A 24,462-nucleotide genomic window follows, 5' to 3' on the forward strand; every position below is an offset into this window, starting at 1 on the left:
TCACATTTCAGGTGCGACGGGACGGGGAGGGCTATCAAATTTACCATATGAATTAGCCATGTCCAGACCTTTCTCTCTAATATTTCAAAAAATTGTAATATCAAGAACAGAAAAACACCAACCAAAACTTCTTGGCTGCTTTGTTAGAAAAACTTCTATTTCAGCTGACAGAAATTACAATAAAACATGTGAAATCCTTGATACAAACTTTTCAACAATCATTACAAAAAAAATCTCACAACAAACCACTCCAATCTCTGATATTTTCTTGTAGAAAAAATGTTCAAGCTCCTTAAATCGAGAAAACAATGCATAGTAACACCCTTGGAGTTCATCGGAGTGAAATAATTTTCTCTTGCTGAATGCGGTTTAAAAGTTGCCAAACAGGCTGGAAGCATTGGTTATTGTAGAGAAATCATTAGTCGCGTTTGATGCCTAATAGTTTTATGGCCAACTCCCAGGTGACGATTGCCGCTGCATTAGCAGGAAAAGCCCGAATAATAGTAGGACCCAAGCCAATATAGCATCCTTTCAATCCAGCCCTTCTGTAAATCTACAGAGGAAAAAAGAACAAAGGCCAATTTAAACATTTTCCGGGGGAGAGAGAGAGAGAGAGAGAGGTGTCCTTACCGAGCTCAAGATTTGAAATGGATTTCTTGCAGCGTTCTTATCTGTAGTCGTCTGAATTATGGTTTTTGCCACGTCCAAGGGTAGAACAGCCAACCAAAACTGGAAGTAGGGTGAGAACATCAGAATTTGTAAGTCCAGTGGAATAAGAATGTGAGCTTGTGTACTAGAGAACGTTAAATTGTGAAGATGCATACTGCTATACCACCAAGGCCACCACTAGCAATCCCAACTCCCACGTCAATCAAGTTTCTGTGGTCAGTTGAAGCAGATTTCAATTGTAAATGCATGTGATAGCGGACATACTCATAAACGCTGAAGAAGACCGCATTTCCAATACATTCTCTTAACAATGTCGTAAAACCTCCTCGAAAAATTCCTCTAACCTGAAAAGCATTCAATCACCTAAAATGATCATAAAAAGTTATGCTCGCCACTGTCACCAGAAATAACAATATTTTCTTACCCCATCATTTTTCACAGTTGTAAGGACACAATCAAGAGGATTGCCATATCTTCTAGACATTGGGACCATAGAGTCCGTGCCTTGAATTTGCATCCTACACTGGAAAAATGCAGTGTAATAAGTTTACTGTGAGAAGCAACGGAACAATCTAAAAACCATCCAATTCCTCTTACCTTCACCAGCTCCGAGGGGCATAATATAAAACTGATGACTGATCCACTAAAAGCAGCAGATGGAATTATGACTTGGGGCTGTGGACCTGCACCTTGGGCACTTCCCTTCAAGTGTCATTGCAATTCAGAAGAACGTCACATAAGAACCATAACAGATACACAATATCTTTATAGAAGTCGTATCGATAGAGTCACTAAACTGGTTCGCTATTATGCATCTAACAGAAGCCATTATCCAGATCATTACAAAATAAAATAAACAAAGATTGTCCACTTTATTTTCGTTCAAACCTGCAGTGACTGTTTGATCTGGGAATACATGCCGAAAACAAGTGAACTCTCAAAAGCCATCCCCACAAAAGATGATGTTGCCCCTCTGTAAAGTCCTTTAATCTGTTAATGACCCAATATCAGTCAGCTCTCCTGGAAAAGATGATGCGGAAACTCAAATTCTATAACATTGGCACCCTTTCCGAAAGAAAAATGGTTCTAGATCGTTACATTAGAGCTATTCAGCTAGATAAAGTTCAGAATCATACACCTTCAGTCCTTAGTATCCTTGCAGTGCAATGCAAACTATTCCTGTACGTAATCCCGTGTGCTGAAGTGTTGTGTTTTTGCATCTTAACCTAATTCAACATTCAGAGACAACCTTAACGGGAAGCACAATTTACACATAGAGAGAAATTATCCATCCATTCTCACAGTTCACAAAAGATAATCTTAGAGGTAAACAATATCCAGAAATCATCAACTACAGATGTGACAAGACGACGAATGGATCAAAAGATTACAGCTTGGCCAAGGTAAATTTACAGAATATCAAGCTAATAAGAAAACAGGCCAACAATGTATACCTAAAGGAAAATTAAGCTCTGTAAGTTGCTACTAAAACCAAGTTTAGTATATCATCTAAATTTTGATTCTTTCCACTAGTATCATACCAATCCAAACATTTTCCAATCAAAATTTAAACTACCCAGATTCCAAAAACTAATCTTTGGCATTGTTTAACACATTTTACTTCCAAATTCTATCAAATTGCACTTGAAAATAAAATTAAAAGCTACACCCATTAAAGTAAACCTCACCATCATTAAACCCACTGACAGTTAACAAAATCAAAGAGATGTGACTTTACCTTGACGGTGTCAAAGGGATGGCCGATTCCAACGGTGGCCACGCCGGCGATCAAGCCCGCAACGTACTCCTTGTAACCAGAGTTGTCCGCCATATCTCTCTCTTTCTCTCTCTGCGAATTGGCTTGTGTTATTTCTGGGATTTTATCATGGTGTCCTTGTCCTTATACTCTGCGTCTCTCTGGAGTTTTGTTGAAATAGCTTAAGACCAGAGAGGCGGCGGCAAGAGAGACGAGAGGCGAGGCTCTGGGTCAGGACCGCCGCATACAAAATTTTATTGGGCTGTTTTGGGAAAATCGCAAATATTGTGCGATTGGTTTTGGTAAGTGCGATGTGACTTGAGACCCACTTTCCCAAAAGATAGCATGTACGAACCCCAAAACTGAAAACACAGTTTTTAGCTCAACAAAATGTATCTACTCAATTTGAAGTTTAAGCATTTGTGAGTAGAAATTTTTTAATATGTCGAGAACATAATTCAGTATATTAAATATCATGCATTTATTCTTAATGATTTATATGCGACATCATCAAAGGATAATGAAATACACAAGAGTCATAGATGATAGGCAGTTTTTTCTTATATTGGACCATATTACTGAGACGGATAAAAGGTCATACCACTAACGGAGTAGTACTTTGGGTTGAATTTTTTTTTTTTAATTAGTTTTCAACTAATTGTATAACACTTAATACGGATTATGTTTTCGGCATGTTGAAAAATCTCTCCTATACGAGGCCAAATTAGCCCAAGCATAAGCCTTCAATAGCGTGAGACTCACTTAACAAGAAAAAATCTGGAAACCAAGAAAATATTGGTAGGAAGAGGAGGACGAGGCATTTTTCACTAGAAGCTAAAGCATTGTTGGTACTTTTCAACTGACAAGGATGCGTTTTTCACAAGAAACTAAAGCATTGTTGGTACTTTTCTTCACTCCCTTACTCCTTACTGCAAATATATCTTTGCATATATGATATACTACAGTAGATATAAGACTGTTGTTCGGGACCGAGAACATTATCTCGCATTGCACAATGCTTTTCCTATAAATTACAAGATTCAATCCCTAATCGTGTTGTTTTACCCCTGTACGTGAAGTCAGTCAAGCACAACAAACACTACGACAGGTACGAAACCTGATCTCGGTTTTCTACAGACGACGCCTTTCAGTTTGCTACGAGAACGTTGCAGGATGCTGGCACGTCATAACTTGCTATGAACAACATTGTTAGGAAGTTTTCTTGCCTTGCATGTTGGGTTGGCATTTCAAACACATCTTTTCTTTCGGCGACAAATCTTGCAAACGAGAGCCTTTTCATTCTTTGTTGGTATCTTGTAGTAAAGAGTGTGGAATATGAGGCGGCAAAGGAGGGGGCTTGGGAGACAGAGGTGGCATCAACGCCCATACAGAAGAAAGATAACGGTTTGGCTGGTCAAGAACTTGGAGAAGTGAAAGATCCTGCATGTCTGTGCGAGAAAAACTGCAGTAGTCAGATCTCTCAGGATTGCTTACCTTCGGCTGCTAAAAAAGAACGAGTTCCACTACACATCTTATACGGTATGCCACCAACAATAAAACAAAAATTCAAGCACAGAAGATGAATTTAAACGACCGGTACGTGCGAAATAAAAAGTTGACTAGATAACATTTTGAGAGCTTGAAGATGGGCAGAAGAGCAGCACGTGGAATGCTGAAGTTCAGATGCGGTACAACTGTTCCTCCACCATGCCTTGCATTACTGTTTCAAGAATATATCTCATTAAACGGACTTACATAAACCAAATGAACACGTCTAAGATCTGAATGGACGATGCTGACACTGGAAGCAGCTTCAATAACAACGTAGATACGCAACACGTTCGTAGAAATAACAAACTTCATACCATTGAAAGTGCAAATCTGTGATTCTTATAAAACATGGCTGTACACAGAGCAAAATAATTTAAGACAATCAGCATACAACAATTTAGTTCTTCATACCTTGTAACAGGTCCAATCATATGACCCTCTGAATTAACGACAGCGCCGCCACTACCACCAGGATGGACAGCAGCTGCTGTTTCAACTTCAAGCATCGCAGGAAAAACTCCTTGAGTATTTCCTGGTTGGTTCGTTTGATATGAGAGCGGAAACTTTCACTTTAAAACTTTCGTGACAACACCAAAACAAGTTGATGGGGAGAAACCTAATGTGATTAAACTCAATCAGGATTCAGGACATGAAGCATAAGAGGACTTTTTAAATCAAGCAAACAAACAAGCCAATTTTTGGAGGGGGGGAAACAAAAATTGCACGACAGATGCAAGGACATATGTACAGTTCCTCCCTCCCAACCGTGGCACTAAGATTCAACATCCATTTTTCCGAACTATATGCATCAGTGATGCAGCGCGAGTATACAAAGAGAACTTCAAGCTTAGGATTGCATAAACTGTATCTATGCATAAAGTTCTTTTTCAGGTTCAACATTGTCATGCTATTTGTTAATGGAACCGGATCCTCTCCAAACTCAAAAGAACTTAGCCCAAGGATCAATTGATCGAGACCAATGAAATTTGATCAAACGGTTACAATTATTATAAATTTAGAGGGATCCCTGTTTGTAGCCGTTGAATCAAATTTCACTGGCCCGGATCATTTAATCTTTGAACTCAGTACCTTTAGGTCCGGCGGGGATCCAGTTACAAATCCCTTATGTACAGTAAATCTTGACTGGATTGTATAAAAGGCCAAAAGAAAATGACACGCAGACACAATCAAGTCATTCATTTCCAAGGGCACCCGAATTCAAGCAAACAGAAACAAGTGGATACTTTTACCAATTTCCCCTCTGTATGATTGTTTAGGAGAGTATTGGCGTATTAGATGAATAAAGCGTTGTCTTATAGATACTTTATTGGTTAGATCTTGATTATACATGTAGATACATGGTGCTTTCAGTTGAAAAATAAGCATAAGAGACGTCAAACACGGAATAATAAGCCACAATTTAGTTATCTAACATTCTGACAAATTCAATATCTTCCAATGAATGTCAGACGTGTTACTTTGGCAAATCTCTAGCCATACTTTCATTGTACCCGACTCAATACGCTCAACTTTAACGTAATAAATTATTGCGAATCCCAATTTCAAACTTAGACATTATCAATGAAGTATTTGGTGAAAAAGGTTCAAAACCAAAACAAAAATGTTAAGAAAACATGAAACTCCAAATCTAATAGATTGATAATGGACTTGTATCGGTTTAGGGCTAATTTAGTAAGAACAAATTAAACAATAACAATAACAATAACAAGTCGGTGGCAATAGAGAGAAATTAAAGAGAAAATAAGATTCGGGTGCATGTTAGTTAATCAATCAATATTCTCCTTTTTGAATTTCCGATGAAAGTATCATTAAATGGTATAGGTTTTATGCAAAATTTAATCCTTATACAAATTTGTTATATTTCTACATGCAAAATTAATCGTTAAATTTATTAGATCATTAAATAGTACGTAACATGAAAGAATAATTGTTCTATTAGAGAGTTTTTATTTTTATTTTTATTTTTTTAATTTATAATTTATAATTTTTATGATTTTATTTTTACTACAAATCCAGGAATTGCCAGCAACTCAACGTAAACCCAAAAATTAAAAAAGCAAAAACAAAAACAAAAACAGAAAAGTAAAGCAAAAAAGTAAGATATATTTACCATATTACCCAAGCTTGAATTGTCTCCATTTTTTTTTAATTTTTTTTTTTATAAATAGAGGAATTTTCGGTAAGACCACGAGCCTCTACCCCTCCGCCTCTCTCTCTGGTCAGCCACACTCCACCACCCACCACCGCCCACCACCGCCACCTTCATACCTCTCTATCTCCTCTCTCGGAGAGCACCACAATCAGCTAACAATTTTACCTCACACACAACGGTTCCGTTCCTTGCTAAAGTTCCGCTGCAAACCAGAGCAATGCCGGCACAGAAGCGCACCCATGAGGCCATGGAAGATGATCCTCCGCAGAACCACCGCGAAAACAGCCACGAAACGCCGCAAGACGAAGAGGGTACGTCTTATTTCTCCCAACGCCCAAACCCAACTCCAGATTTTTCCAACCCACCGCATATACAAACACCGTACACGCACGTTTCTTCCCCCTCACATGGTTTTTGGATTTTTGTTTTCTCTGATTCTCTGTGCTGTTGCTTCATCTGTTCTCGCTCATCCCTTTTGCTCCCCAGAGTCCGATCGAAGCCCGTCTCAGAGCACCGAAGAGAAAGACGAGTGAGCTTTTTCTCTCTTTTTTTTCTTCATTGCTTTTCTCTTTCTTCTGTTTTTGGTGGTCGTTTCCGTTTATTGTGTAACTGTTTGATGTTCGAATGCTGGGTGTGATTTTGGATCTGCATGCCTATCTTCGTGCTGGATTTTGTTTTGTTTGTGGTAATCGAGCGGCTGCTGGGTTTGAGCTGGGTGGATTGACGTGTGTATGCGACTGTGAAAGCAATGGCTTTTGGGTTGATGTGGGTTTTCTCTTCTGTTTTTCTGGGATGGATTGCTGTGTTTGTGTTGGGAAGAAGGTTGGTGGAGTTGGGTTTTGGATCTTTTGAATTCGAGCTTCAAATTCCATCGTGCATGGGTGGTTCAAGCATGTTGCCCAATCTGGTTTGCTCATTAGCTGCAGAGTCTGATCATTTTCCTTTCGCTTCTTGTCAAAATTTTCGATGATTGTTGGGTCATTTCGAGCAGAAATTCTCACTCTCTCAGTCTTGCTGGTGCTTGGCTGAAGGAACAAACAACCTGCTTACTCTACTGGGTTCTCATTGTTCTGCTAAACTTCCACATAGAAGTGTTTTACTTACAGAATATTTACCACGCCAAGCTTGCTAGTTTTTACTCGTTAGATTGAATTGTTGCCATGTTTATAAAAGAAAGCAACTAACTTTCTTATTTTCGTTTTGGGATATGGTAAACAATGCTGACAATAACGTTAATATGCATGCTGAATTGGGCATTTGTATGCTGCTTGCAAAATGCAACCCCATAACATGCAGCAGTTTATGTTCTAGTTTCGATATGCATAAGGCTGATAAAATGGTATGAAAAGTTCCATGTAATGATGGATTTATGCTTGAGGACGAAATCAATATTATAAAATGATCAATGATATATTTTATCTGATCATGGCTCGAGGTGGGCTTGGCTATGCTTACAGATGCTCTTTCTGCAGAAAATCTGTACTTTCATTTTTTTTCTCTCTTTTGTGCTAGGTTCTGTATTTCCCTCTGAGAAATTGAAGTGCACACATTTTTCATTCTTTATATAATTATAAAGCGTGCAAAAATAAAAACTTGCACATAGGGCAACCTACATATTATACATTACATCTGCTCTATGCTAATTTTTCTTTTTATTGGTAATATACACAGATTTGTCATAGTGAAATTGTCAGAAATTCGGAAAGAAGTCCAGTGCCCCATCTGTTTAGGTATGTCTTGGCATACTAAATTTTGGATTATAACTGGATCAAGATGGGAAGTAAGCATTTTGATCTCTTCTGGTTCTATTTTTTTGTAAAAGGTAATATTGTTGGGGACCAGCATAGAATAAAGCTCATTATCTATTATCAAAGGGAAGTTTGTAGTTCAGTTCTAGAACATCATAGTAGCTTCGCATGCTTATGTCGTTTGTTGTGTGGCAGCATTGATATTAGAATATCTTGAAATGCCTTTGTCTAAAAGTTTTCTTGCATACAAGTCAGAAATATTGGTTTTGTTAACTTATCCGAAACCATATATTGTGTGTGCCACTTTGTCAGTGCCAAAACATCAGCTACCAATAGAGGGTAGTGATCTTTGGTTCCGCTGTTTTCTGTTTCAACTCTATCCATACACCTTTATGAGAAATCCCATGCCCACTATCAATGTGTTTGCTCTGCTGACATAGACATGAAATTTTTTGTTTTTAACTTTTTTATACTGCATAAAATTTGTAGTTGGGTATGGTAGAGAGCTCAATATTTGTCTCATTTTCTCAGAAGTTTGTGGTTGTTTCTTTTTACAAGAATATAATTTAAAGACAGAATTTTTTTGTGTAATTTGTAAAATATTTTATCCAAAAAATATCTAAGAGTTATATTTGCAAATTCTGTGGCGACTCTGAGTTGGTCCTAACATCTTCTTCCCTAAAATTGCAGTTGTTAGGTTTTTTTATATATGTTAGAATTTATGGATTACATTCTTCAACAGAATTACTCTGTTTAGAGAATTTATGGATTACATTCTTCAACAGAATTACTCTGTTTACAGAGTCATATTTTCATGATAGTAGCTCATAGGTAGTTACATATTAATTGAAAGATGGTCATCTCAGCTCAACAAAGCATCAATGCTGTCAAACTTATTACTTTCTCTTTTTTTTGGCCCATAACTCTGTTAACGGAAGCACATAAGTTTCTATGTCATGGTAAATTCATTGGAAGAAATAGAATTATATCCTCAGGTTTATATCTAAGGCCTTAAAATTTTATATTATCTTTTGAATATCTTCCTCTGATAAACACAAGCAGCCTTATTGATGTGCCAATATAACTTAAAACCATTTGGACGGTCTAAATCTATGTTAATTATGCAGGCTGAAATTAATGTCCAAAGATTGAGAATTTTCACATCCAATAGTTCTTTGTTCATATTAGAATTTTTCTAAATATTAAGACAATTAATCAGACTATATAAAGCAAAGTACTCATTGGTCCCTTTTACATTCGCACATTGGAAAAGAAAAGAAATTCATTCACCGTTTGGTATCTATAGGGATCATTCGGAAAACAAGGACAGTGATGGAATGCCTGCATCGCTTCTGCAGGGAATGCATTGACAAGTCCATGCGCCTGGGGTACGTCTTCAAACTATTACTTTTTCCTTTTTAATTCAAATGAACATTCAAGTTATTTTTGTCATACAGATTTTGTTTGGAGGATGTTACAAAGTATTAGAAAGTTTGAGTTTGTGGCTTTACTTCTCAATACTGGTAACTGGGTTTTGCTGCAGGAACAACGAATGCCCTGCCTGCCGCACCCATTGTGCAAGTCGTCGCTCTTTGAGAGATGACCCAAATTACGATTCCTTAATTGCAGCTATATATCCGGATATTGACAAGTATGAGGAAGAGGTACTACGATGTTGATTTACAACATCTCAACTGTAAATTTTATTTTTTGTAAGTTAAATTATAACTGAGAGAATTGACGGTTGATTACCTCCTGTAGGAATTGGCTTTTCATGAAGAGGAGAAGGCTCGCAATAAGCAGGTGACTATTCAAGTTTCAAGTTTCTTTTAGGGATAATAATATAGTTTAATTGAAAGTTAACCCTAAATAAAGAAAAATAACAAACTGCGAATTATTCTAGTTTTCTCATGCAATTGATGAGTTATATGGTTTTGTAAAACCCTGGAACAGTAATTCCTTGAAACTTTTAGTTAAGACTTGATTATCTATTTGTATGTGGGTCTTATCTGTGTCCCATTACTGAAAAGAATGCAATTTCTACATAATAAGGTATTACACTAGAATCATCGCATTTTCATCATTTAGGTGTTACTCGTCACCATGAAGTTAGTGGAACTGTATAGAGATTTCTTTTTGTTCTTATTTTTCTGCTTCGGGCCCTTGATCTTTGAGCTTATTTGCACAGATCCAAGCTTCCATTGCCCAGACATTTCGACGACAAACCGAGGCACTAGGAAGGAAACGAACAGCTAAAGCCACTGCAGCTGCATTTATGAGGAGATCACGGGGTAGCTATCGAAATGCAAGGGGGAGAAGGAGCTATAGAAATGTTGCTGAACATCAAGGGTCCAATGACAATGAGGATGTAAATGGTGATGATGGCGGTAGAGATTTATCATCGGGTGATGAGCGCACAGAACCAAGACCGAAGAGATCCAAAAGATGGAGAGGAGATCGATATTATCAGCCCTCATCGGCAGCTGCTAATGCAGATAGTGATGATGAAAATGATTATGAAATGAACAAATCAGAGATTCTGGGTGCATCTTTGGGGCGTGTTGGCAGCTCAGAGAGGCTTTCCTGGGGAAAAGGTGGCATGCGGAGTCATACACGGTATGGCAGTACAAGTGGTGGCAGTGGTAAAAATGCCAGGAACATCCGTCTCTCTAAGTTGGTAGAGTATCTTCGGAACCCGGGAGATACTGATGACGAGGTAATTTAGAGTTTAGGCTGACGATCTTGTCATGACTCCTCTGTGATAGGGGACTGTGAGCAGTGCCTTTTGAGATCATTCCTTCACACAAGCTATGTATATATGATGTGCATTTAGACTTTTTATCTGGCAATCTGCTTTAGTACCGAGATGGTTGGATCAAACGTTTTCTCATTTTTTTCAGTTGGACATCCACCTCCTGCTTGTATCTTTAGATGAGCAAAGAATACCAAGTTTGCAGCGGCCATATCTTTGCTGCAGGTCTACTCTGTCAGTTGGACAACTATGTCAGGTGATCCTTCAGCTGTTTGCTGCATTTTTCATTTGATGGCTTTTTCACTGTCTCGGATCTCCGAAGCTTTCGTCACCATATCGAAACTGGTTTTATTTGTACACAGTATGTAGCTCTCCGAACCGCGTGTCAAGCTGAAGAAGTTGAAATATACTTGGTGAAAGAGCTGCATGCCGAATTCAGTCATTCAACTGCCACCAATATTCAAATTTCCAAGTCTCTTGTTCTTGATTCAAGCAAAGAAAACCTGCAACTTTTAAAAGAAGAAGAAACTTTGGCAGAACTTAGAACTCACAATCTCATTCCTGGCTATCTGGTGAGCAGTGAGCACTTCTTTCAAATTTCACACTATCAATAGAGCTAGCGGGAAACTTGTGCGGGACGAAGGCTTGCGTGTCAAGAAAGAGAGAGTCTACAGGTTTTTAAAAATTTCCTTTTCTTTCTTAATACTGTGCTTATTTGTATGTATGATTTTTGCAGATTTTGGCATATCAGAAGAAGTGGAACTGAAGCCGACGATGACGAGAAATCTGAAAACAAGTGGTTCTACCTTCTCCTTCTCCTTCTCCTTTTATGTTTACTGTGATCACCCAGCTGCTGGCAAATGTTGTTGAATAGAAGAGTGTCTGTTTTAGAAACTCGCCGCCAAGTACAGAGCAATTTGGATGCAGATGCAAATCGCCATGTCATGCTCCGAGCTTGTTACCAACTCAACTGTTATATTATATGTACTTATACAATGTGAATTGGGTAGTGCTATTTATAACATCATTTTTACCTCTTGCACTCTTGTTAAATTTTTGTTTTTCTTCATTTCATTCAATCTTACGATCGAAAATTGAGAGGAGTTTGTGAGAATGAATCATGGGTGTGAGTAACACAACCCTATGAATTTTCTTCCAGTCTTTAAAATAGTCTTTTCAATCAGGCAGTATCCCAAAGTTGAAAGTAAACTCTCTCTCTCTCTCTCTCAAGATTTATTTTCTGTATAATCCAATCTAATCACTCAACGAGAAAGATTTACATGCGTTGCGGGACGCCACCAATAATACAATGTGCGGAGTGTTAAAAAGTGTTGTATTATTGATAAGAGACATTACAGTAACTTTTCGATGATTCCACCAATAATAAAATGCCGTATTATTTTATTGTCTTATTGACAACAGACGTTACAATCTGCGGGTTTGTAAATTGTAATGCAAGCAACATTTCAATTCAATCCAACACACCAAAACGAAGCCTAGCCCCCACCTAATTTGTCCTTGAACAAAAATGAAATAGGTGAATCTCCCATTTCCATGATTCCATTTTATTATGGACCATATGAAGATTATGATCAAAGATAATGTATCATAATTTCTCTCTTTCCAATGGGCCCCACTCACCAACCTCACGTAACGTCCCAATTGCAACTCTCTCTCCTTAACCATAGACATGTGGGTCTCTTTACATGTACAGACCAAATTATTAAAAATACAAGGACGATATACCACATTATAATATGAAAAAAAATTAAAATATCTAATATCTTCTGTATAATAAGCGATCAACTTGAAATACTTCCACGTTGACGTATTTATGTATTTAAGCGTATAAAGTCGTCCTCAATCTTCATTGGATTCTTATCTCGTTTAGATAGAAACATTGGAAAGAAATTCGCTCCAGATCTCTTCCATCAATACCCACCGAATCACGCCCACCGGATCGTGTACCCACCGAATCACGCCCACCGCATCAAACGATCCGAATTTTTAAAATTTGATCATAACCTCCTTAATCATAATAACTTAAGTTGTTTGATCAAATTTCAAAAATCTAGATCACTTGATCCAGTGATTGTTTGATCAAATTTCAAAAATCTAGATCACTTGATCCAGTGACCTTAATAGAAAAGACCCGATGATCCCTTCAATAAAACCAAATAACTAAGTGCATCATAACGTTTAATAAAATACAGAAGATATTTATTTATTTGATTATAGTAGAAACACGACAGCTCCTCACAACCATCCAACGTTAGATCTGACCCAACAATCATCACCGCACAAGCGTTCAGACAATCTCACATATCATAATTCCAAGACAGTGAGCTCTCCTGGAAGAAAGCCCTAGATACAAAATCCATAAGGATACCTAATCGTATTGCCATCAGAAAACCCTCATCGGGGCGCGTGGCAAACACTGAGATGAAAAGGTACACTATTTACATGCAGCCCCTGGAGGCTGCTGGTCAGCTCAGTTGTTTCTTCGTCACCTTAACGATGATGGATGCTCCTGGTCTCCCCGCTGTAGAGCCTGTGAGATCAGATCATACATAAAAGGTTAACCCATGATCGCAACAAGAAACCATATAGATCTAAACCCGACAAACAGATCCTCGATCTACGGCTTAAATCTATTTACGTTAATATTAAAATACGCACAAACAGAACCGTATATAATCACGGTACTTATAGTATCCATATTTGTATCTTTCGGTTCTTTTTTTTTTTCGATTAAAAATTTGTAACTAGTTCTATGCGTACGTTATTAGGGTTAGGCTACGTATACATACCAGTCGTAGACGGTGGGAGAGTTGGGCTGTGGCTTGTCGAAAACCTGGTTGCCCATGGATTTGGTGGCAAGGTTGCTACCTGGATGGAACACACTCCTCCAAACGTTGTCCTTAGCACGAGCGGAAGCTGGTGTGCCCGGGGTTCCTGGGGTGCCTGGTGTTCCGGGGCTCATCGGCATCGCCAACTTGCTCGACTCTCCCTCCACTTCAAAACATGACCAAGTTAATATTAATTAAAACCCAAAAGTAAAAACCTCTAAATCCATAGCAAAGAACATATTAAAAAGGGACAATGATCGACGGAGAAAGAACGAACGTCGTGCTCAGAGAATAATTGTCTTACCTTTGATATTCAAGGGCTTAGGAGACGGCTTCCTAAGCATGCCAAGGCCACGTTCAGGCTGAGGTCCGGCGACAATATCATCCCAAAGCTTTTCAAGCAGAACCATTTTTGCTCTCTCTCTCTCTCCTTTTCCACTCTTTCTATCTAGGATCTAGATGGTTCTATTTATAATACAACTTGAAGCTAAAATATCTCCACTCTCATTAAAATTTTGCTAAAAAATTATGTTATTAATGCACTCAATTTTATTTTTGTATATCCTCTCAATTTTCAATAGTAAAATATAATAAAAAAATCAATTGATAAAAATTAACAAACGTACGTAAAAAGTAAAAGTAAATGTATATATAACATTATCTTTTTGTTTTCTTTTGTTTTGCTACTTCCACCTGGGGTGGCGGCATTGATATTGAATCAGGAATTATGAAAATAATGTTAAGGCGATTAAATTTGTAAATAAAATTTACAACTTAAATAATATGTCGTCAATAAAAAATAATCATGTTTATCAATGTTTAATAATCTAGTTAGAAGCTTCCATATTTTTTGGTTTATAAATTTTATCTACAATTTAGTTTATGTAGCATTACTTTTTAACTATAATTAAGATGAGTGGCTATAGTAAACATGAGAGTGGAGAAAAGGACGAAGGAAATGGATAAGACTGAAGACTTGCTAAAATTGGGTCCCGCCATAAAATATCCACCTAAGATCTAAATGTCAGTTACTTGGGGCTTTGCTTCACAAGTGTACACTCAATGCAAAAACGTTTGTCCTATTCCTCAGAACAATGTGGGGCCCACAAAGTGATAGAGACATGGGTCAGACTGACATGTGGAAAACTTTGATTGGGGTTCGTATTTTCCAACAAGTCCTCAATTCTTGTCAGTGGCTCGTTTGGTGCGACACATTTTTTAGTACGCGAAAAACACATTCGGTATATTAACTATTAAGTATAATAATATAATTAGTTAAATTTTTTTATCGATATTATTATATTTAATGTATCTAGGCTATATTCTCGACATAATTTGGTACATAAGATTCGACTGGATTGCATGAATCCCAAGCTTCAAAATATGTTGAGATAAAAAAAAAAAAATTACAACCAAATCCAGAGTGAAAGATTAATTATTCAAAATGAAACTTAGAGATTTTAATTCTCTCCAAACTCATAATAGGATTAGAAGGATAAATTTACTTTCATCCTCTTTATTAATGAAATATGTTTTTTTTAGGGCTGGTTGTTTTTTGAAAAAAAATTGATTATATTGTACTGTGAGAATAAGCAGCTGTGAAATAAAGCAGCAGAATGTTTGGTAAAATTTTTTGTAAAAGTGCTTTTGAAAAAAAAAAAACTGTGTTATAATGTTTGATAAACTTTTATGTAAAACAGATGTGAAAAAAAATTGGTTTTTCAAAGCTGAGTTTTGCAGCTTTGTGTTTTTAGTTTTTTTTCACCCAAAACTGTGAAACAAAACTGAAGCTGAATGTTTACCAAACATAAAAAAAAATAGCCAGAATCACCTCAGTACTAAACTAGAGCTTAATCTTAGAAGAGATAACAGCGTTGGAGCATCTTCAAGGATTCATACAACTGCAACAATCGGGTCATCCCTTCATTTGGCAGATTGTGTTCTCTCCAAACTAAACCTAAGGCCCAAAACCCACCTTCCGAATCCGAATCCGAATCCACCTCTCAAATCCAGAAAATGGACTCGGTTTCAAGGCCCAACAATCACACCAAAGTTTTTGACCCACCTTCCGGATCCGAATCCACCTCCCGAATCCAGAAAATGGACTCGGTTTCAAGGCCCAACAATCAACCTAGGTTTTTGACGAAATAGTCAAATAGTGATGATATTGTGTAGCAAGCAATTGGACGAAGACACGTCCACCAACAAAATCATTCCATTAGTTCGTAAGTAGGTGATTTAATTAGAGAAATTTTAAGAGTGTTCTCTCAAAAGTGGAGCTCTCTATATATTATCTGCTGCTTCATGTTTTTAACATAATATTTTATAATGTTAGCATAGAAATTGACAGTAAACTATGAGATGGCAGAGAGTTCATGAAAAATTCAATTTTGAGAGAATCCCTTAACATTTCATTTTTTTTAAAAAAAAAAAAAAAAAAAAAAGGGACCAACTTGTTTCGCCATGACCATGGTCTTAAATATCAATATTATCGGCGATATTTCGCCGATAATATCATTTTTTTGAGAGGGGGATATTTTCACACGTATCCACCTTATTTTCGTCAATATATCGAGATAATATCGGTAATATCGGGATAATATCGGTAATATCGGGGTAATATCGATAAAATAAACATAATAATTCAGTGTGTGTGTCGGTGTGTGTGTCAATGAGTGTGTGGTGGTGTGTGTGTGTTATGATAAGTTACATAATATAATATATAATATATATAATATAAATCCCCCAAACCGGCCAACTTTTGACAAGACAAAAAGTAGTGGTTGTTGGTTTCATACTCAAAACCGTGTGTCACTTCCAATTCTTTTACATTCGGAGTATCAGATCATCACACTTCTATTACACCTTTTCGTTTCTTCTTCTTTCCTTAGCCCTTTCAAAGCCTTTCCAGAGCCCTTTCAGAGCTTCAACACAAAGGGTTCCATATTTAAGGTAAGTTTACAAACTTATATTTATATTATTGTAATTTATACAACAACAAAAAAAAATTGTGTGGACCCGTACATGTGATCTAAGAACCAAATAATACTTGCATGTTAATTTTTTGAAGTAATTAAGTAATGTTGTATAATTATTCCCTAGGATAATTTTAATATGTTTAATGTTATTTATTATTTTATTATTTTATTAATATTAGGTTTTATTATCAAATTGGATTATTCATTAAATTGGATTATTATTAAATTGGTTATTATTCATTAATATGTTTAATATTAGGACTTCGGACTCTGTTATTAACTTGTTATCTATAACTTCGGACTCTGTTGGAGTGAGAAGTAGTAACTATGGTTATACTCATAACCAACCATTTCCCTACCCTTCATATCCCATTCCTGTTGGGATGGAATCAAGCGACCATGGATGGCATGTTAACAATTACATGCAAAACTATTTTGGGGATTTATCATTTGATGACTACTCTTCACAATACACTTACTCTACACATAGAGATGATGAAGATAGTGAAAATTTTGAACCTCATAGGAACTCTATGTGGTACTAAGTCACTCATGTATCTTACCATGCAATGTATAAAGCGTAAAATATTGTACTAATTCATTATATATAAATGATTATGGTGTGTTTAAACTTCTTTCATTAATTACTACATATTTTCTACACTCGCAATGTTTGCCAACTCGCTATATAATCAACTTAAATCAGTTAAATCCATCATGCAATGCATTTCCTTCCAATTTTTTGTGATAAACTAATAGATAATTGACTAAATAAACATCCTGCAAAGTTTCAATAAAAATTTCCAAGTTTTTCTTACAATTTTCGTGGTTTTTATTCAATTTTTATTGATACCAGTAATATCCCGATATTTCCATCGAAATTTCCGTGTTTTTGGACTACCAATATTTCCAATATTGGCGATATACCTTGGCCATGACAATCCACTATTTTTAAGGCTAAGAAAACTCACAGAGACATTTCAACCTCCCGCTGGTTGAACCCGGAACGTGCCTTGTGAAATACGAGTCTGAAATTCATCCCTAACTATTGGACAGCCATGGTGGTTAGTCCCTTGGTATTTCTATTTATTAACATTGCTAATGCCATCCTCGATAACATCAGCTTCTTAAAGCGAAGTTTTGTAATTAATGTTGAGATCAAAAGCACCAGACAAAAGTTCCTTGGAATCTCGAAGCTATCTTTATTTTTAAGGTTTTGTAGATGAACAGATTTCGTGGGAGTCGGCGTCCGGCCGCACCCACAACCATTCCACAAAAATTATAATTTCTACAAACTCAATCCAAACCTTGTTATTACTTTACCATTTTAACACCAGTTAATTCTTTGGTATCATCCACGTCCATACCAAAAAACACACCAACAAGGCTACAAGTTGCCTGCCGACAACCATGTATCAAACTCATCACTAACATATATACATCATTCTCGACATCTATGTGAGTCGAACTTTGAAAATACCCCAACAAAACTTGCCGCAAGTCGCAACTAGGTATCGTAACTCATCACAAGTATAAATCATCATTGCCATCTATGTAAGTTGAACTTGAAACCTTCTCAAACCAAGTGATAGACAGATACCAATAGATCAAAGGCTAGTTTCAAATTTTACGCAATTAATGAATCATAAAAACTATATTGAATATTCGAAATATTCTTATCATATCTCGTTGTTTCCAAGCTGCCTAACCATCCAAAATAATAGAAGGAGAAGAGTATATCATGGCTGACACAATACGGCAAAAGCAGCAGAAGTGAAAAATAAACAAACAAGACAAAAAAGAAATAGTTCAAAACTTCAAATCCACACCTGCTCCCCTTATCCAGAAGTGTATATATAGAACCTGGAAAGCTTGGAACCATGAAAGCATCATCATCGAAGCAATGGCAGCCCGCCTGCAAAACAAGATCGCTGTGGATGCTGCAGCTGATAGCAATTCACTCGATTCCTTATCATTCGCGGGCCTTATCTGTGTTCAGGATCAGCAATCCAAGTGCCTTCCTCCTACTAACAATGCTAATCAAATTCACAAACAAGACACAGAGTTTGAGTTCAGTCACACAGAGTCCATTGTCACTGACCCAATCAAGCATTACCCAGCAGACCTGTTGATCTCGAATGGTCAGATCGTACCAAAAGCAACTGCGTTTGAATCAACGCAACGTCTCAAGACTGACCAGCTTCGCATCAATGGTCCAGTACGAGCAACACTTACCAGAAATAAGAGATCAACTGATGCCAGAAATAAGAGATCAACTGAAACCACCAGTGGCACAGAAGTATATGCTAAGCCAATTCCAGAATCCAGAAACCAAGAGAAAAAGGAGAAGCCTGCGCCAAGATCATCGTTTGGCAAGAAAATATTCAACTCACTTTTCTTCCCTTGCAAGGAATGCCAAGTTGCTAAGCCAATCGAGGGAGCACATAGAGTATCAGAACAAAATGGGAAGTCATGTTGAAATGAAGCTCCTTTTCTTTTCAATTCTTTCTAATTCAGCTAATCAGAAGTCCATTCAAATAGTAGAGAAGAAAACTTAGATTTCGAAGTGAGGCTTCAATATAACCTGAGTTTGTTTCAGTTAGCAATAATCAATAAATTTCAGATATGAATTTCTTTTCTGAAGCTCTGATCAATAAACAACTCGATGATAGATTCTCAACAGTCTCAGGTCACTTAAAGTCACTAATACAAATCTGTTTTGCAGCAGTCAATGCCATAAACCGATAAACAGTCCCGACTTCTTTATAATCTATATTAACGCTTCATCATACAGCACAGTGCATTGTATAGAGAACTACAAAAAGTATAATTCAACCTACCAGGATCAGATGAAGTTATCTGATATCCAACAGGATTCATGGCATCTCAGTATCGTTTCTAACGTACTGAAGTCGTTCATAGTGTAAGGCTGCCTGGACCTAACACTAACATTAACACTACAGATCATTTCCCAAGCCCTGTGTTTGCCTTTTCTTTTACTTAATCCTAATCTTGATCATACCAAAACTAAGCTACTTTTTGAAACTTGTTAGGCCTTTATGATAACAAATTTTGACTCGGGTTGAGAAACCATACATCTGGTCAAACGTAACTTATTCTAGAGATGGGAAAATGGAAAATTATTACAGCATGATTAATTTTACAGCTTTTGTAGTTGCAGCTATCAGACCTCACCAACAATCCCATATGTAAGTTATTTTCCGAAAGAAAATCTGAGTTTTAGGACTCCATGACAATAAACTGTTTTAGGACTCCACGGGAATGGAACTGTCAAAAACATTTCACATCAAACATGAGAGTAAATTACCAAAGTATGAAATAACAGCAAGCCATAGAAAAATAAGAGTACCTCAATCCACATTTGTCTTCACATAATGAAACACAACCCAGAAGAATCTGAACAATTACAGATCATGATAACAAAAAAAATGAGGACGGAGGAGGAAGAGTAAAACTTCAAATTACACTGCTAGCAATTATATGTCCACTCGAATTTCATAAATTTAAATTGAACATCTTTTAAGTATTTACAATTTCTGAACCATTCACTTCACTATCCTAAAGTAAAACTGCCACTCTCCAAGTGCTTTGTAGGCAGTATAAAGGTACACGTAAACTCAAGAATCAAGATACCCAAAAATTGATCAATTACATATCCATCCTAACTCATGGAAGACTAATGTACATACTATAAGTTCAATTTCACAGGGTCCAAAATGGGTATCATTAATTCCCAATTTCCCAAACCAAAATGTTTCATTTAACCTTGTCACTCCACAGCACCTAAGAATTGAAGACTGACCTTAGAAAGACTAAGAACCAGCATTTACACACTTGGTAAAATTTGCAAAGACCCTCAAGCTGAGTTAATTCAAGCCTAATGCAATATTCCTTGCATAAAAATGAAATGAATGATAACCATTTTCTTATAACACAGACTAAGATAAGTCCTAGTTATGACACCATTTACCTCACAATCTATGAATTGGCAGTAACATAAATAATTTATGAAAGAATAAATCTTGTAAGAAAACTAAAAACTTTCTACAAAAACTCAGTTTTGATTATATAAAACAGGGGATACTAAACCAACCGTCCATGACCTCTGATTAGTCAACTGTGTAGGAAAATTTGCAAAAGAAAAATCACTTGGCCTAACATCTCAAGATTTTCCATATTTTACAACATATCCCTGCAATGAAACAAGTGGCTGTCAGATTCCATGAACAATTGTATACTCAAAACCCAAGATCTGCTTCATCACACTATCACCAGAAATTAAAGAAAAAGAAAAGGCTAACCTCAACAAGCTTTGAGATTTTTGGACGGCATACAGACAAGTATTGCATAACTGTTTCTATGGTTGGTGGGATTTGATGGGGCTGAAAAGCACTGATAATCTTCTCTACTGCTCTCTTGACTATCATGTTATGTGCATCCTTGCTGAGACTACCATCACGCCATTTTGGTTTTAACATATCTTTTACTAAATCTACAAGAGCTGCACGGAAATTCCTCACAGCTTTTGATTCTTGCTGTACATTCCCGTCTGTCAAATGTTCACCATCCACTTCATTCTTATCTCTAAATCTATCTACTTTTATGTCTTCTTGGTGTCTAGAACAGTCACTTTCATGTCCAGAATCACCATACGCCGTACTGGCTTTGTTTTGTTTTGTACTACCTTTGAGATGAGACGGGCCCAAGGGATTTTCTTCTCCAGTCATGGTTCCTTTTTGGCATACAGCAGAAGTCCCCAATGTCTCTGCTTCAGTGCCAGGTGAATTATGGTCACGTATATAGCAGCTATTATCTAATACCTTCTCATGATATGTATTATGTGAAGACATAGAGTTTGTATCACCCTCACAAGCTGTCCGTGTGGTCCCACTAGCAGATTCACCATGTATTTGCTGATGCAATTTATTCACAGCGGTTGCCCCTTCAGGATAGAAAGAAGTTTCACCGGAGATGTTTGCTAACTTTGGTAACTCAATGCTGTCCCGAAGAGGGTCATACTGCCTTCCTGAAGATGATAGAAATGCATGAGGAAGAATAAAAGATGGCCAGAAAGGCACAGATGGCTCCCAGTCATTTGAAGAAATTTTTGTTTTAATTTCAGCTGAGCACAATGACACGCTGGTCACAGGAAAATTTTTCAACTCAGAACTAGAGAAGGGAGAAGAGCTTTTCAGCAAGGGAGGTAATCTAGTACAAGACCGGTAATCCCTACTTCGATCAAAAAGCTTAAGAGTATCATGAGGACTTGCATCGAGATTGGAAGAACTAGAAGGCAACGAAAATCCAGTCCAAGATGAAATACGGCTAGTTGGAAACAAGCCAGTAGTTGAAAGATTTCTTGAGCTTGAATTTAAAGCAAGGTTCACGAGTGGGGAACTATGAACACGGTGCACATGCTGGCTCCAAATTCCATCTGGTTCCCCCATACCGCTCGTATGTGAAGAGGTCTTCCTTATAAAGTACTTGCCTGATGATGAAATAGATCCATTTGAAAAAAATCCAGGTTCAGGATGCAAACCGCTCATAAATATAGATTTATCTTTATCAGAAAGCCAATTTCGTGTCTAATCATCTCTTTCTATATCCTTAAGCGAAGAGAGAAAGCCTGGATCATCTTTGGATGAATGCAATTTCTTTGCAACAGTGGACTCGCCCACATTTGATTCCTCCTCTATAACTGTTGGAAACTTGCGCTTTTCATGAAACTGGTGCTGCCTTCCTATGTGTTCCAAAAATCGGATCTTTTCAGATGTGAGATGTGAAGAAAATGCAAAATCACTTCCACTTGAAGAGGCCAGCGGTTCACGAAAACCAGGTGACCTTGATCTCTCAGTAATGTCTCTTAGGCCTGTTACAATAGAAGGGTGTTAATAAGAACGTCATAGGAGAGCACTTTTTTGACATCCATACCCAAGAAGATACAACGTACCTTCATCAAGCTGGACTTCTCTAGTAGAATTAGCAATATCTCCCTCAGGTTGTGGTTGGGAACTAATGGGATTATCTTTTACATGGACGAATTTACAAGAACTACCTCTAATGCACCAACCCTTCGCATGGAAATCACATATAATAGCTGGGTGCTTGTTTCGATCACTAGTCTCAACCGCAGGAGACGTAATTGTGGTCCATATCTCAAAAGCACCCGACCTGAAAAACCTGACAGTTAGTGGGATGGGTGAAGGTTTGGTTCAAAAGGTAAATAATTAGCCACCAGGTACGCACGTTAATCCAACACTCTAAATATTGAAAATGCATTGGCTTTGGTTCTACAATGAAAAGATTTTAAACGTATAAGGGGCCAACACATCACCTCACCTTGAATCCATTTGCTTTCTATCATTCCTCTGCCGCATGTCCACTTGTTTCATCCCATCCTCTGGATTCACAACACCTCTAACCTCCTTACCTAAATTATCCCTCATCGGGATGGCATCAGCCATCTCTTCCCCGCCAACTCTACATGAGCTGGCGGCTTTAGCATCCATAATCTCACTATTACACAGATGACTGTTGCCATCATCGCGTAGGTCTACAGAGGTTCTCTGGCCTGAAAGGATTCCAGCATCCTTGTTAACAACCACATAATCATCTTTTATACCAAAATGTTGGTGAGAGATAGAATGTTGATACGTATTCGATAACAATCCAGTTATCCTTGATCTAAATTTTTCTATAAAACTGGAACACATTCATCTTCTAGCTAAGGGATATATGATTGAATCGAATAACGGATGGATTTCGAATCAAGTAGAATGCTTTACCTATAAGTTCAAACGAGCAAACCGAAACCTTTTCCCAAACTCTTCAAACTACAGTTCCAAGTTTACAACAATTCGTCATAACCCAATTGCATTACTTAATTTCACCTAAAATTTTCCAATTAAGATAAAAAGGCACAGCATTGAAACATGAATTGCTACAATCAAGCCATATTTTACACAATCAATCTAAATTCGAAGTCAAAAGAAGCAAAAAAACACCGAAATTTCAAAAAAAAAAAAATCAAACAAATTATAAGAAATTAAAATTAAACTCGGTTAATAGAAGAGTTAAATAACCGTTCTGATGATCATGGGCTCGAATTGGTGAATCTGAAATATCCATATCCACTTCAACCCTTCCTTCTGCTTCGTCTTCCATATTCTCCTCCGCCGCCATCTCTTCTTCTTCCGCCTCCGCCTCCTGCTCTTCCTCCTCTTCTTCTTCCACTTCTTCTTCTAACAACTCGGGGTCTTCTTCTTCTTCCTCGATATCCGAGTCGGAGCATTCGGCCGGTTCCAGAGATTGGTCATCGCCGCTGTGAGGCATTCTCAGTGCGCGGCTGTACACGTTGGTACGGTGAGACCTGGTGTGGAGGTTTGCGGGGACGCTGAGACTGAGAGCTTCCCTGATCTCCGTCGGCCAAGGAACACAAGGCAATTTGGGTCCGGGTAGTGCTGATGTCATAATTATTTGGACTAGAAAAAACCGTAGATGTGCCATGTAATCAATGGAAAAGAATCCTTGCCGGATACTTCTTGTGAGAATCTAAGTTTCGTGATCGTTATCGTTTATCGTATATCGTATATCGTGCGGTTAGAAATTATTTTAAAATTTAAAATTAAATATAAGTAATATTTAACAATAACTAATTATACGATGTACCATGAACAATCACATAATCCTTAAAATCCTCAAGAAAAAAAATCCGACAAGAATCATTTTTTGTAATCGATATTCCAAAAGCAGATAGACAACTCCATCCAAGAAAAATAAAGTCAAATATTTGGGAACTAAATGAATAATATTAGACCATGTTAGAATAAATTTATGGATATTCTACGTAATAATATATTTTTGTTTGGGGGCATTTATGTCCCATTACTTTTTGTGAAGCTTGTGACCTTAAATGGCTATTGGCATTGTATATTAGTATAGATCTATAATCTGCGTCAAACAAAA

General features: G+C 37.2%; 5 protein-coding genes across 7 annotated transcripts; 1 reads left to right on the forward strand and 4 right to left on the reverse strand.

The window, feature by feature from the left end:
* Position 1: 1 nt before the first annotated feature.
* LOC137725854 (mitochondrial arginine transporter BAC1-like) lies at positions 2-2,748 on the reverse strand. 2 transcript variants are annotated; one of them, XM_068464667.1, is made up of 8 exons: positions 2,408-2,748; positions 1,806-1,895; positions 1,558-1,659; positions 1,267-1,371; positions 1,094-1,192; positions 833-1,013; positions 631-729; positions 2-553 (listed from the first exon to the last, which is right to left on the reverse strand). In XM_068464667.1, the coding sequence occupies exons 1-7, from the start codon at positions 2,498-2,500 to the stop codon at positions 668-670; spliced, it is 732 nt and encodes a 243-aa protein (XP_068320768.1). In that variant the 5' UTR covers positions 2,501-2,748; the 3' UTR covers positions 2-553; positions 631-667. The 2 variants fall into 2 exon arrangements, with proteins under 2 accessions (XP_068320768.1, XP_068320767.1); XM_068464666.1 differs by having other exon boundaries at positions 13-553; positions 825-1,013; positions 2,408-2,743.
* Positions 2,749-6,166: 3,418 nt separating this feature from the next.
* Positions 6,167-11,687, forward strand: LOC137725155 (putative E3 ubiquitin-protein ligase RING1a). 2 transcript variants are annotated; one of them, XM_068463746.1, is made up of 10 exons: positions 6,167-6,460; positions 6,636-6,678; positions 7,821-7,879; positions 9,204-9,285; positions 9,441-9,561; positions 9,659-9,700; positions 10,086-10,613; positions 10,798-10,905; positions 11,012-11,221; positions 11,386-11,687. In XM_068463746.1, the coding sequence occupies exons 1-10, from the start codon at positions 6,367-6,369 to the stop codon at positions 11,413-11,415; spliced, it is 1,317 nt and encodes a 438-aa protein (XP_068319847.1). In that variant the 5' UTR covers positions 6,167-6,366; the 3' UTR covers positions 11,416-11,687. The 2 variants fall into 2 exon arrangements, with proteins under 2 accessions (XP_068319847.1, XP_068319848.1); XM_068463747.1 differs by lacking the exons at positions 6,167-6,460; positions 6,636-6,678 and adding an exon at positions 6,696-6,971.
* Positions 11,688-12,857: 1,170 nt separating this feature from the next.
* LOC137725156 (auxin-repressed 12.5 kDa protein-like) lies at positions 12,858-13,963 on the reverse strand. Its single transcript, XM_068463748.1, has 3 exons — positions 13,803-13,963; positions 13,460-13,664; positions 12,858-13,200 (listed from the first exon to the last, which is right to left on the reverse strand). Exons 1-3 carry the CDS (start codon positions 13,906-13,908, stop codon positions 13,161-13,163), a joined length of 351 nt encoding a protein of 116 aa, XP_068319849.1. The 5' UTR covers positions 13,909-13,963; the 3' UTR covers positions 12,858-13,160.
* A 3,679-nt stretch (positions 13,964-17,642) lies between these two features.
* Positions 17,643-23,967, reverse strand: LOC137722356 (uncharacterized). The gene is made up of 5 exons (XM_068461344.1): positions 23,580-23,967; positions 22,837-23,068; positions 22,448-22,668; positions 20,799-22,366; positions 17,643-20,689 (listed from the first exon to the last, which is right to left on the reverse strand). Exons 1-4 carry the CDS (start codon positions 23,965-23,967, stop codon positions 22,083-22,085), a joined length of 1,125 nt encoding a protein of 374 aa, XP_068317445.1. The 3' UTR covers positions 17,643-20,689; positions 20,799-22,082.
* LOC137722333 (protein FRIGIDA-ESSENTIAL 1-like) lies at positions 20,660-21,944 on the reverse strand. The gene is made up of 2 exons (XM_068461309.1): positions 20,799-21,944; positions 20,660-20,689 (listed from the first exon to the last, which is right to left on the reverse strand). The coding sequence occupies exons 1-2, from the start codon at positions 21,942-21,944 to the stop codon at positions 20,660-20,662; spliced, it is 1,176 nt and encodes a 391-aa protein (XP_068317410.1).
* Positions 23,968-24,462: the final 495 nt, after the last annotated feature.

The sequence above is a fragment of the Pyrus communis genome, chromosome 2 (genome assembly GCF_963583255.1).
Source record: "Pyrus communis chromosome 2, drPyrComm1.1, whole genome shotgun sequence".
Taxonomy (NCBI): domain Eukaryota; kingdom Viridiplantae; phylum Streptophyta; class Magnoliopsida; order Rosales; family Rosaceae; genus Pyrus; species Pyrus communis.

Bases quoted from the DNA above. Each gene is read 5' to 3' on its own strand.
- LOC137725854 (XM_068464666.1), bottom strand. From the start codon at position 2,500: ATGGCGGACAACTCTGGTTACAAGGAGTACGTTGCGGGCTTGATCGCC. The intron at 1,896-2,407 runs GTAAAGTCACAT...ATGTTGAATTAG, and splicing joins ATCCCTTTGACACCGTCAAG to GTTAAGATGCAAAAACACAA. The intron at 730-824 runs GTATGCATCTTC...CCCTACTTCCAG, and splicing joins GTGGCCTTGGTGGTATAGCA to TTTTGGTTGGCTGTTCTACC.
- LOC137725155 (XM_068463746.1), top strand. From the start codon at position 6,367: ATGCCGGCACAGAAGCGCACCCATGAGGCCATGGAAGATGATCCTCCG. The intron at 6,679-7,820 runs GTGAGCTTTTTC...TAATATACACAG, and splicing joins AGCACCGAAGAGAAAGACGA to ATTTGTCATAGTGAAATTGT. The intron at 9,562-9,658 runs GTACTACGATGT...TACCTCCTGTAG, and splicing joins TTGACAAGTATGAGGAAGAG to GAATTGGCTTTTCATGAAGA.
- LOC137725156 (XM_068463748.1), bottom strand. From the start codon at position 13,908: ATGGTTCTGCTTGAAAAGCTTTGGGATGATATTGTCGCCGGACCTCAG. The intron at 13,665-13,802 runs GTAAGACAATTA...CATGTTTTGAAG, and splicing joins TAAGCCCTTGAATATCAAAG to TGGAGGGAGAGTCGAGCAAG. The intron at 13,201-13,459 runs GTATGTATACGT...CTGATCTCACAG, and splicing joins TCTCCCACCGTCTACGACTG to GCTCTACAGCGGGGAGACCA.
- LOC137722333 (XM_068461309.1), bottom strand. From the start codon at position 21,944: ATGGGGGAACCAGATGGAATTTGGAGCCAGCATGTGCACCGTGTTCAT. The intron at 20,690-20,798 runs GTTAGCCTTTTC...GTTTCATTGCAG, and splicing joins AAATCTCAAAGCTTGTTGAG to GGATATGTTGTAAAATATGG.
- LOC137722356 (XM_068461344.1), bottom strand. From the start codon at position 23,967: ATGACATCAGCACTACCCGGACCCAAATTGCCTTGTGTTCCTTGGCCG. The intron at 23,069-23,579 runs GTTATTTAACTC...GAATCCTTTCAG, and splicing joins AGCCCATGATCATCAGAACG to GCCAGAGAACCTCTGTAGAC. The intron at 22,367-22,447 runs GTACGTTGTATC...CTATTGTAACAG, and splicing joins AGAAGTCCAGCTTGATGAAG to GCCTAAGAGACATTACTGAG.